This window comes from Gadus chalcogrammus, chromosome 21 (genome assembly GCF_026213295.1).
Source record: "Gadus chalcogrammus isolate NIFS_2021 chromosome 21, NIFS_Gcha_1.0, whole genome shotgun sequence".
In the NCBI taxonomy this organism is placed as follows: Eukaryota; Metazoa; Chordata; class Actinopteri; order Gadiformes; family Gadidae; genus Gadus; species Gadus chalcogrammus.
This window is the reverse complement of record NC_079432.1, coordinates 16,527,398-16,539,897: the sequence shown is the minus strand read 5'-3', so window position 1 is coordinate 16,539,897 and position 12,500 is coordinate 16,527,398. Positions and strand designations below refer to the sequence as shown.

Here is a 12,500-nt window from a genome sequence, read left to right as displayed (position 1 = left end):
GCACTAGGAACTGTATTTAATTTATAGACCTGGTTCAAGGGAAAACAAAGACTTAAATGTTGGATTAATCTTCGTGGATTAATGTTTGGGCCTTTCCTTTAATGAAGTGTTTAGAGTTTTCATATGGATTAGTGCGCTTCTAAAACATCATCTTGGGGTTATAGTTGGGTAGGAGTTGTGAATTTAATTGTATATTTTTGTATACTTTCCCCCTTTCTTTCCCTTAGATAAATGGGACACAGTTTGTGCAGTATAAAATTGAAGGTCTGAATATAGTAGTTTGAATGTTCAATTATTGCCCACACCAGAATACTGTAAGTAGCTCAAGTGGTTGTCTTGTGATCTATTGTGAACGAGTGTGGTAAGCTACAAAGATAAGAAAGAAAGGAAAAGCAACATGCTTTTCTAACACTGATTCAAGTTTATTTATTTATATATATATATAAGTATATATATTTTATCTTGAGAGACTCCTGTACAAGCTCTCGCTCCATCCCTCTCTCTCTGTCTTTCATGCTCTCTCGCCCTGCTCTTCCCTGCCTTTTCCCTCCACTCAGATGGTGTTTCTGCATTCTGTCGACCTCTCTTTTCACTTGCTCCGTCCATTTTAGAGTTGAATAACTACCCTCAGGGAGATGTTTTTATACCTGAGCCTCTTCCTTTTCAATCTCCCCCAATCATCTCCTGACCTTGGTTTCCCCGGCCCTTTGCACCTGAATCGATAGACGGGCTTTAATATTGCTACTCCACTTCTCGAGGTTTTTTGGGGGTTTGTACTTATTTGTTGCGTAACTACAACAACGCACTTGTCCCCTTTGTGAGGGTGGGAGCAGCGGACTTGTGAACTCCTCGTCTGAGTGTTTCTCAGGCTGTTGCAATGTTTTCTTTCATATATTTTCTGGGGCCCATTGCTCAGTCATTCTCTTTCATGTTGGAGTTCAGTGGTGCAGCAAATCCTCCACTGATGGTTAAGCAAATTGTGGATTAATGTGATGAATTGTTGATGCTTTTGGTATACATAGGCCTATATATATGTATAGTCTACTGATGAAACATAGCTAGTGTAATTTCCACAATTTATTAGCTTTTGGGACAAGACAATATTTAATTGAATCTGCATACAGCGCTGTACAGCCAAATACACACCAATATGCATGCATGCCTGGCTGGATCATTTTTAATAAGTCTTTCTGATGTACCCACAAATGTAATAAATGTGAAATAGGGCATGGTACCACTTGTGGTCACATGCCACATTGTAAGGTTGCAATGGTCTATGGTTCAAACTTAACCAAATACATAGCCTGATATTAATAGCTGCTTTTCAAAAGAAAACCAGAGTCAATTATATGTCAGATGCAGACTAACAAGGTTCAATAGTAACCACAAGGGTAATGATTGTAAGAGATGCAAAGATAATGGCAGAGAAAGCCCCTATTAGTGACCAATAACATCAAAGAGATCTTGTTCATTCTGATGGTCTAATTCTTTCAACGCAATCACACATTTACCTTGCTGTAAAGATCCTCTCGTTGTTCTCTCCTGTGCCGTCCTTTTGCTTTCAGATTTTAAGATGTTTTCTCCTGAGGTCTGTTGTGTTTCATTCCTCTCATTCTGCTGCTGCCTAATTGAATTTGATCAATGAAACACAAAGCAGAATAGTGAACCTTTTCCCTCAAGACCGGAGCACTAAAGACAGACACCCAACCTTGTGTGAACTCACCCCGCTGACCTGCTTAATTGCCTTGCTAATTACGCGGGCGACTGCCAGGGAATGCCAATACAGGAAGCTTCCACAAACTAATCGACTAGAGCTATATGTATGCTTTCCTGTAGCCATTAGGATCATGTAAAAGGTCCAACAGGTCAAGAAGATATCCGACAAAGAAAGGCAAGGCAAGGCAAGGCAACTTTATTTATATTGCACTTTTCATACACAAGGCAGACTCAAAGTGCTTCACATATAAACATTGTTATACAATAAAATAAAATAACAGATAAGTAAAAGAAAACATATGCAAAGAAATGAGTAAAATAGAAAGTTAAAAAGGCTTTTTAGTAAGAAAAATTGAAAGTGCAATGTATTTAAGAAAGTTAGAAAATTAAATTGAAAGTTATTTAAGATCAGATCAACAGTCTCTCTGGAACCCAAGTCGGGACTACAACCCGACCTAAAGGACAATATTCTAGGACTCTAACCCAGCTTCTAGGACTCTAGCCCAGCAACCTTTCTCTCTGGTATCAGATCATGTATTTTTCTGGTAAAAATAGAAAATAAAGGGAAAGTTAAAAAGGCATTTTAGTAAAATAAAGGTAAAGTATTTAAGATTTAGCAGAAAGCTAAAGCAAACATAAAAGTCTTCAATCTTGTTTTGAAGGTGCTCAGAGTTGGGGCAAGTCTTAAATCCTCAGGGAGTTTATTCCAGCTATTTGTTGCATAGTAACTAAATCCTGCTTTCCCATGTTTCGTGTTTACTCTGGGGATAATTAACAGATTGGTCTCAGAAGATCTAAGTGTTCTAGAAGGCTTATGTAGTGGAAGCATATCAGTTAAATATTTTGGGCCTAAACCATGTAGGGATTTATAGGTTAGCAACATGATTTTAAAATCAATTCTCTGACCTACAGGAAGCCCATGTAACGATTTAAGAATTGGTGTAATATGTTCACATTTTTTGGTCTTTGTTAAAACTCTAGCAGCAGCATTCTGAACAAGCTGAAGCTTCCTTAGAGTTTGTTTAGACCTGTAAGGAGACCATTGCAGTAATCAAGCTTACTAGTGATAAAGGCATGTACAAGTTTGTACATGCCTGTACAAGAAAATGTTTTGCAGCTACTTTCTAAAGAGAGCTGAAATGAACAGCTATATTTATATATATGTATGTATGAATATGTGTCTTTATGGTATCATCAAGTACCTTAGCTATTACCTCTTTTAGAAATTGCATTGGTAAGGGAATGTCTGAACGTTTGTACTTATTTGAACGTTTTCCCGGCATGGTCAGGGAGTTTACACTGACCGAGGTAATATACCGTCTTGATTTCACACCCCAATGTCCCCTCCAGAACCCTACATACAGTATATTGGGGGTTTCATTTTCATGTAAATGCGATTAGAACTTTTCTTACGAGACTTTCATCTGGATAACAAACATCTGGTCATCAAAATAACGAATACATTGACGCTTTTGCAGTTGTAAATAGTTAATCGCGTTTATAGCCTACACTCAGATGTAGTATACTCATTCTTGCATGTGAGTGGCTATTAAACAAAATAAGCTAATTATCCTAAAGAGTGGACCAAGAAAGCCAGCTCCTTGACGAAGGGGGAATATACCCCACGGTATTACACAGGCAAGACAGGGAAACTGTAACATCTACCAAGCAGTGACCGTACCTGCATGGCAGTTTACAAATAGCTATGACTGATGTTGGTTTGTGATGGTATTTGTTTGTCATTGTTTTCCTTTTGTTGTACGTTTCCCCCTCAGGTGGAATATTTGAGTCCATCGAGAGCGGCCCCTCGGGAGCTGAGGAACTCGCCTTTAAATTTGCCTTGAACACGATCAACAGGAACCGCACCCTGCTCCCCAACACCACCCTCACCTACGACATCCAGAGAATCAACATCTTCGACAGCTTTGAGGCCTCCCGCAAAGGTGAGCCCGCCGCCACATGCTAGCACCAACCACGGCTCTCCCAGGAGCGAGCGGTTCCCTAGACCGTCGGGACGATCTCAGAAAGGTTAAAGCACTTTCACCAGTCACCGTGGAAGGACCAGTTAAAGCCATGTAGCGTTGAATAGAGTGTTCTATAAGTGTAAAAATGAAAAGCGTATTATATGAGAATATCGATTTTTTTTTATTAAGGTTTCTATACAGCCTACCATAGTGACATACTTTGAACATGCCTCAATTTGCATTGCAAAACTAATATTGAAATCGCCCATTACATCAATGTAGACATGTCACATTAAGTTATTTGTTATTTGTAAATAGTGTAGTGCCGAGAGACGGGAGTCGGAGGCGGAGTATCCAGCACAAAATTTTAATGAACACAATACAAAAAGACTGTCATTCGTAAAGTCAAAACCGGACTAAACTGGTCCGCTAAACGGGTCCGGGAATAAACACCCCCCCCACCCATAGTTCCGTGGGTGAATTATGATAACCACCACACAAGCCCCCCCAGAATTCACCCATAGTCAAAGTCCTCGTGACGGAAAGGGGCGACGACCCGACCTCGTCTCGAGCGGATGACAGGGGCCGAGGAAGAGGAAGCAGCAGGCACGTCGGCGCCGTCCGCCACCCCGGAGGTCCCGGGGGTCAACAAGGTTGCTGGAGTCTCAACGGCCAGCGCGGGGCGCGGCGCAGGCGGACGTCCCCGGCGTGGGGGTTGCGCCACCTCCACCGGTCTGGAAATGTCCACGTTAGCCGGCTTAACCCTATCCCAGGAAACGGTCTCAGGCCTACCCCCGACGTCCACCACCAGGCACTTGTCTCCATGGCTCAAAACCCTGAACGGGCCATCGTAGGGAGGGCGTAGGGGACCACGGTGGGCTTCGTGGCGAATGAAAACATAGTCCACCGTGCGCAGATCGGGGGGCATGCGGAAAGTGGGAGTGCCGTGTTGCGACGTGGGAACAGGCGCGAAAACCTTAGCGGTTTCCAGCAGGGAGGAACGTTGTTTGGCCGCCGACCAGGGGACCGAGGCGTCGGGAATAAAATCGCCTGGCACTCGTAGGGCCTGCCCGTAGACCAGCTCCGCCGAAGAGGACCGCAGGTCCTCCTTAGGGGCGCACCTGAGGCCGAGCATCACCCATGGCAGCCTATCCACCCAGTCGCCGTCCTTCAAGCTGGCCCGTAGGTCTGCCTTCATGGAACGGTGGAAACGTTCGCACAAGCCGTTCGCCTGGGGATGATAGGCGGTAGTGCGGTGCAGCTTGACCCCCAACCCCTCAGCCACCGCGTTCCAGAGTTCCGAGGTGAACTGCGAGCCCCGGTCCGAGGAGAGGTCTGAAGGAGTCCCAAAGCGGGCGACCCAAGTGCCGATGAACGCGCGTGCCACGTCAGAAGCCGACGTCGAGGAGAGGGGAACAGCTTCAGGCCAGCGGGTCGTCCTGTCGACCATGGTGAAGAGGTAGGTGAACCCGTGAGAGGAGGGAAGCGGTCCCACCAGGTCGACGTTGACGTGGTCGAACCTCCTTTCGGGAACAGTAAACTCTCCAAGGGGGGCCTTAATATGGCGGTGCACTTTGGATCGTTGACAGTCAATGCAAGAGCTGACCCAAGCACTAACGTCCTTTCTCAGTCCCTGCCATACAAACCTCTGGGAAACCAATTTCACAGACGGCTTCCTGCCAGGGTGGGAAAGACCATGCAACGCCTCAAAAACGGGCCGGCGCCAGGACAACGGGACCAGCGAACGAGGCTGGCCTGTGGAGACGTCGCACCATAGCCTCACGTCCGAGCCGTCAACCGCGACCTCCTCCAGGCGCAATCCCGTGTCCGAATCCCTCAGGGCCTGGACCCCATGGTCGGAGGCCTGGTCCACGCTCATGCGGACGTAATCCAGGCCCAGTTGGACAGCCCCGATGACCGTTCTCGAGAGGCAGTCTGCGACCACGTTAGATTTGCTAGCAATGTGTCGGATGTCCGTGGTGTACTCGGAGATGTACGCCAGCTGACGCTGCTGGCGGGCCGACCACGGCTCCGCCACCTTGGACATGCAGAACGTCAGAGGCTTGTGATCCACGAAAGCCGCAAACTCCCGCCCTTCCAGGAGGAATCGGAAATGGCGGATCGCCAGCCAGAGTCCGAGGAGTTCCCTGTCGAACGCGCTGTATTTGCGCTCCCTGGGGGTCAACTGGCGACTGAAAAAGGCGAGCGGCTGCCATGCACCATCGACCCATTGCTCGTGCACCGCGCCGACGGCGTAGTCAGACGCGTCGGTGGTGATGGCGATGGGGGCATCATGCGATGGATGGGCCAACATGGCGGCTTCGCCCAAGGCGGCCTTCGTGGCCTCGAACGCCTTCTCCCTCTCCGCCGTCCAGTCGACAGCCTGGTTAGGGGACTTGTCCTTGAGAGCCCCGTACAGTGGCCGCATGACGTGAGCCGCCTGGCGGATGAACCGGTGGTAAAACGTCACCATCCCCAGGAACTCCCGGAGCGCCCGAGCCGTGTGTGGGCGGGGGAAAGCAGAAATTGCCTCCACCTTCGACGGAAGAGGGGCGGCCCCCTCTTTGTTGATGAGATGCCCCAGGAAGTGGATGGAGGACAACCCGAACAGGCACTTCGCCGGGTTGACGATCAGCCCGTGCTGGTCGAGCCTCATGAAGAGGTCGCGTAGGTGACCCTGGTGCTCCTTTTCGGAGGAGCTGGCGCCCAGGATGTCGTCCAAATACACGAAAACGAAGGGCATCTCCCTGAGCGCCGAGTCCATTAACCGCTGAAAGGTCTGAGCCGCGTTCCTGAGCCCGAACGGCATACGCAGGAACTCGAACAACCCGAACGGCGTCACCGCCCCGGTGTCGCAAAGAAACTCGCGGCCGGAGAGGGCGTCCCTGATGAACAATAGCCGGGTTGACGTGCCTGCACTCACGGCCACTAAAGAGCGCAAGCCTTGGCGTTTCCCATCGGCTTGAAGTTGCACGGGGACCGGCACCTCTTTGCCTTAGCGCCGAAACGTGCGTGGAAATAGCACATACCATTGCTGGCACTGCCATCGGCGGCTACTGGGGCTCTGTTGGTCAGCCTGTCCCTGTCCGGTGGGTAGGCACTGCGTGTTGGGGCTAGCACTTCGGGTGCGAAACTCTGAGCAGCCAGGAAAAAACGGTCTGCTTCCTCCGCCAACGCGCGTGGCTCAGTAATCCTCGTGCCCGCGAGCGCCGTCCGGACCTGGGGTGGCATGTGTTGGAGGAACAGCTCCATGAAGAGGAAGTTAGGTTCTTCAGCACCCAGCAGGTTGAGCATCATCTCCATATGCTCAGAGGGTTTGCTGTCCCCGAGGCCCCGAATAGCCAACAAGCGTTGGGCCCGCTCTGACTGTGACAGCCCAAAAGTCTTCAATAGGAAGGCTTTGAGGTCCCTGTACTTGCCGTGGGGGTCCGGGGGGTTCGCTATGAAATTCGCCGCCCGGGTCGCAGTGGATCTCCCCAGCGCCGACACGATGTGGTAGTAGCGTGTGGTGTCGTCCGTGACATCACGGATCGCGAACTGCGTCTCTGTCTGCGCGAACCACGCCGTCGGTGAAAACTCCCAGAACTCCGGCAACTTAATAAAAGCATTATTCGCCATGTTCGTTTTGGTCTCTGAAGCTTCAGCGAGACCTTCGTCGGGGTCACCAGTGTAGTGCCGAGAGACGGGAGTCGGAGGCGGAGTATCCAGCACAAAATTTTAATGAACACAATACAAAAAGACGTTCATTCGTAAAGTCAAAACCGGACTAAACTGGACGGTCGTTCCGTCCGCTAAACGGGTCCGGGAATAAACACCCCCCCCACCCATAGTTCCGTGGGTGAATTATGATAACCACCACAATAGTGAGGAAAAAGGCTTGGAATAAAATAGTTTTGGATATGACCATATCAAGCTTGTATCCATTTTCATAATCAATGAGAAGAGGTTCTAAGTTGGAACTCCAGCCGTGGGCGGGGTTACCTCGGAGCTGACCTGCTGTATACCAGGTCTGCTCCTGGTCAGGCTTAGCGCCTTTGTTGCCATGGTAACTGAACAGAGATAAGTCTAAGTTTGGTATCTGAAACCAAAGATTCCACCAGTCACTGAATCCTGACTTAACATACAGGGTTATCCTGGAACGCCAGCTCCTTGAGATGGGCCTTGGGTTTGTTCTTGTTATTGTTTTGCTTCATGTCATTTTAGCATTCGTCAAATCATGTTTTGAACAGGAAAAAAACACATTGTCTTGGCCTTCAACGCCCCTGGATGTTTTTTGTTTATTCATTGAAATTATGCCGTTGGGCTTTTTAAGTGTTAGCGCACAGCAAAAAAAAGCAAATGCCCAGAAGACCTTCAATTAATTAAAAGTAAAACACAGTGGTGCCATAAAAAGAGAAATTAATTACAGAGTAGTGTTGGAGTTTGTTTTGTATCACAATTGGACTCATTTCGGTCTGTCGTTACTGTGAGTCTCCAAAGCACAAAGAGCTAATTCGTTTTTCTAACTACTGAATTACAAACGGGGTACAACAAAGAAATGTTAAGGCTAAGTGTCATGAATAAATCATTGCATTGCTTGAAGAACTGACACCATACTTTTTATTATTAATATCATTTAAAAGTACTACAGATAATATGTTGTGGGTTGTGTGTATAAAAAACAAAGCAAACATCTCTCTCTGTCTCTCTCTCTCTCTTTCTCTCTCTCTCTCTCTCTCTCTCTCTCTCTCTCTCTCTCTCTCTCTCTCTCTCTCTCTCTCTCTCTCTCTCTCTGTCCCTCTCTCTCTCTCTCTCTCTCTCTCTCTCTCTCTCTCTCTCTCTCTCTCTCTCTCTCTCTCTCTCTTCTCACTAGCGTGCGACCAGCTCTCCCTGGGCGTGGCGGCCATCTTCGGCCCGTCCCACAGCTCGTCGGCCAATGCGGTGCAGTCCATCTGCAACGCCCTGGGCGTGCCCCACATCCAGACGCGCTGGAAGCACCAGGTGTCCGACAACAGGGACTCGTACTACGTCAGCCTGTACCCCGACTTCTCCTCCCTCAGCCGGGCCATCCTGGACCTGGTGCACTTCTTCCGCTGGCGGACGGTCACGGTGGTGTATGACGACAGCACCGGCACAGGTACTGCTGGAGTCCCTCATACCCTCTTATAGTGGTGGTGATGAGAGGCTGGGACAGGTACTGCTGGGGTCTCTCATGCTCTCTTATAGTGGTGGTGATGAGAGGCTTGGACAGGTACTGCTGGGGTCTCTCATGCTCTCTTCTAGTGGTGGTGATGAGAGGCTGGGACAGGTACTGCTGGGGTCTCTCATACCCTCTTCTAGTGGTGGTGATGAGAGGCTGGGACAGGTACTGCTGGGGTCTCTCATGCTCTCTTATAGTGGTGGTGATGAGAGGCTGGGACAGGTACTGCTGGGGTCTCTCATACCCTCTTCTAGTGGTGGTGGTGCTGATGGGTAGACCATTCTGCTGTGATTGGTCAGCACGCCCACTCTGCTGTGATTGGTCGAACACTTTGCGCATGTGTCTGCAAATTCACAACCCCGAGAAGTTGTAAACATTGCGGATTGAACATTGCAATTAAAGTTTGATGCAACAGTCTAAAGCAAAGGGAAAAGTCTAAATGCATGATATCACCCCACAGTCCTGCAGTATTTGTTTGTTTTCTGTCAATTATTAACTTTTTGCAGATTTCTCACTTCTTAATCATCAAAAAAATTGAGCTGGACTTTTACCGTGCAGACCTGGAAATGCCTGCTCCATTGTCGAATGATTTTTTAATATGGTTTTGCAGTAATAAGCCCCTGGCCGGCCAGGAATATAAAATGTTGCCTTTCCCTATCAGAGTAGGTCAGGAATTTGTAACCTTTTTTCTTGGCTTACAAATCAATTGCTTACTGTCTAGCCCCAGGTGCTGCTTATTTGGCTCTTCCGTTAGAGTGAGCAACAGCCTCAACCATATAGAAGGACAAGAATACTACAGCACCCTGACCGCCCCAGTGTGAGATGTACAGATTAAAGCCATGTAGAATTACCATGCTTGAGGGGCGGATAACTGCCATAAATAACACACTCAGATTGTTATTAACGATCACTATCGTGGTTGCCGTGACGATGTTCTGCTTGATGGGAGGTGGGGAGTGCATGGCTAAACTCGATGTTTGCAACATTGGGTAGTAGCTACATTCAGGCTTTAAAGGAGCGTTTGTCTTCAAGTCGCCGTAGCTTCGATAATCAGATATTAGTTTCATTCGATTCCGGATTTTCTCCTGCAGAAATCCAGCAGCGACAAACTGGCATTGAGTGTTTACCTCTGATTAAAATAACCTTAGCCACTAAGGTTAGCGTTAACAGGCTAGATTCTCCAGCTCGAGTCACCAGCACTATCATTTTGACAGCACTATCGGCTGACATTTGATCGCCCATGTTGCATATTGAATCTGAGAATACTGCAAAATATCTAGCCAGCTTTCACAATGAATTATAAAGCCTGTTATACATATCATATTATTAATCTGATAATTCAGCTGATGGATATATAAATATAGAATTCACAGAGTTTCTTCTGGTAAATCTATGTTTCGTCAAAGGGTTTTAGCCTGTATTATTCCTTAATGTTCTTGAATTAGACAGTGCAGAGCGAACTTGCTCTACACTGCTGCGGCAAATTGCATAATGGCATCAGGAATTGCATTGTCCTGACGAAAAGAAAAGAGCTTCAAAAGGACACGATTCTCAAAAACTTTTCCCAATTTCTTCTGCGACTTGCAAAGAGAGAAAAAACTCTTTCCACAGTTGGCCTGTCACTCACATTATATGATTGAACGGGCCGGTGTTTCAGTGCGCGCTGGCATGTGTGACCGCACACTGAACCTTATACCGGACCCCAATGACCGCTTCCCCCTGATGATTGCTCAGGTGTCACTCATGGCCCTGACCCTTTAGCTATGCCCGCCCCCCCAAACCCCCGCCACCACCCTGCCAACCCAACCAAACATAACCCCCGCCCGACCCCGCCATGTGACACCTTAACACTTAAATCCAAATCCCCCATGAACAACCCCCCCCCCTCGATGAGAGATATTCACACACACAGCTGTTGGAGGATCCGGGGGGGGGGGGGGGTCTGAGATCAGAGCTGGTGGCGATTCATCAACTGCCCAAATATCTCGTGACCTCCCCATGTCGGCGGAAGAGGGGGGGGGTGGCGGCCGGGGGGCCGGTTGGGGGGCCAGGGGGTCCGCCGGACCATTTGTCTGTCCGCTGGTCCATCGCTCGGCAGAAGAACAACTGAGATCTCACACGGCTTCTCCCAGGGGGACCGCCCCCCTGATCCCCAACCCCTACGTGTGGGGCTGGTGGACCCCTCAGCGAAACCGCCTGCATACAGTTTATTTTAACAAAAAGAAACAAACAAAAAAGAACAGTAGAGTCTTTCTCCCGGCGTCTCCAAGGTGAAAGAAGGGGGGCTGGGGGGTGAAGAAATGGTTTTCAGTCTCCCTCTCGTCCCATCCATTCTCTTTACGCCCTCCCTCTTCTCTCCATCCATTTTTATGCCCGTGACAAGTAATCATTTTCTCCCATCAGTCCGGCCTCCTTCATCCCAGGGCTCTGAAGTCCTCTCACGGCCACGGAGGGACTGGAACTCATTGGAATCTCATCCCACCACCGTCTCTCTCTCTCTCTCTCTCTCTCTCTCTCTCTCTCTCTCTCTCTCTCTCTCTCTCTCTCTCTCTCTCTCTCTCTCTCTCTCTCTCTCTCTCTCTCTCTCTCTCTCTCTCTCCCTCACTATTTGAGTGCCCTCGAGACGCTGGAGAAAAATGGAACATGAAGATTATTGCCAAATGTGAGAATTAAGATGTTGAAGGTCTAGGTGGTGGAGGTGGTGGAGGTGGTGGAGGTGGTCTAGGTGGTGGAGCTGGTGAAGCTGGTTGAGGCGGATGAGGGCTAGGTTTTGGGCTAGGGCTGGACACAAACCTATCGATCAGTTGTTCTTTCCTCTTGTGTTTGTGTGTATGTGTCATTGTGTTGGGGGGCTGCATTAGTGTTCACGTGTGTTTGATGAGGGAGATGGAAGAATCCCAAATGAAAACTAAATAGTATTTGGTAGCATCGGCTTCTGATGGTTGATATTGCCATAGCTTCATGGATGCGTGTGTGAATGAGTGTGAGGCCCATATTGCCATGGTTAGAGAATAACGCTATAATGCAGTTCAATTACCATTTTGCGTGTTGAGAAATACTTCAAAGTAATAGCTGGAGTTAATCACAGTGTAATATTAATTAGGGTATCTATTCACCTGGGCCCTGTTAGTCTACCTGAGAACATAAGTATATATTTGAATCTCCTCCGATAGTACCGATGCTCTTAGTAGACCGGTTCCCCCGGCAGACGACCGACAGACTCCCTTGGGTTGGTACTTTACATGCACGGCGTCGCCCCCCCTCTCTCCCCACAGGTCTCATTCGCCTGCAGGAGCTGATCAAGGCTCCCTCGCGCTACAACCTCCGCCTCAAGATCCGACAGCTGCCGGGCGACACCAAGGACGCCAAGCCGCTGCTGAAGGAGATGAAGAAAGCCAAGGAGTTCCACGTGATCTTCGACTGCGGCCACGAAATGGCGGCCTGGATCCTGAAACAGGTACAGAGCGGTTCGCCCTGCCGGGTCTGCCTATAGAGGCCGTGGCTGTTTATTTATACAGCACCCTTCAAACACAAGGCCGTTCGTAGGTCTACACAAAGGCACCGCATAAAGGAAACATTAAAGGGACCGCCGTTGAAACACAGAGAAAGACTGGAAAAGAGAACAGTAAAAATTAAAACAG

At 48.6% G+C, this 12,500-nt stretch overlaps 1 protein-coding gene across 1 annotated transcript in view; it reads left to right on the top strand.

Annotated features, from left to right (window-relative positions):
• Positions 1-12,500, top strand: part of LOC130374992 (glutamate receptor ionotropic, kainate 2-like) — a 42,872-nt gene that overhangs the window by 27,071 nt on the left and 3,301 nt on the right. Inside the window, exons 2-4 of the mRNA XM_056581977.1 lie at positions 3,492-3,659; positions 8,533-8,790; positions 12,135-12,316. Coding sequence (XP_056437952.1) covers positions 3,492-3,659; positions 8,533-8,790; positions 12,135-12,316 — 608 coding nt within the window. The remainder of the gene's footprint in view (positions 1-3,491; positions 3,660-8,532; positions 8,791-12,134; positions 12,317-12,500) is intronic.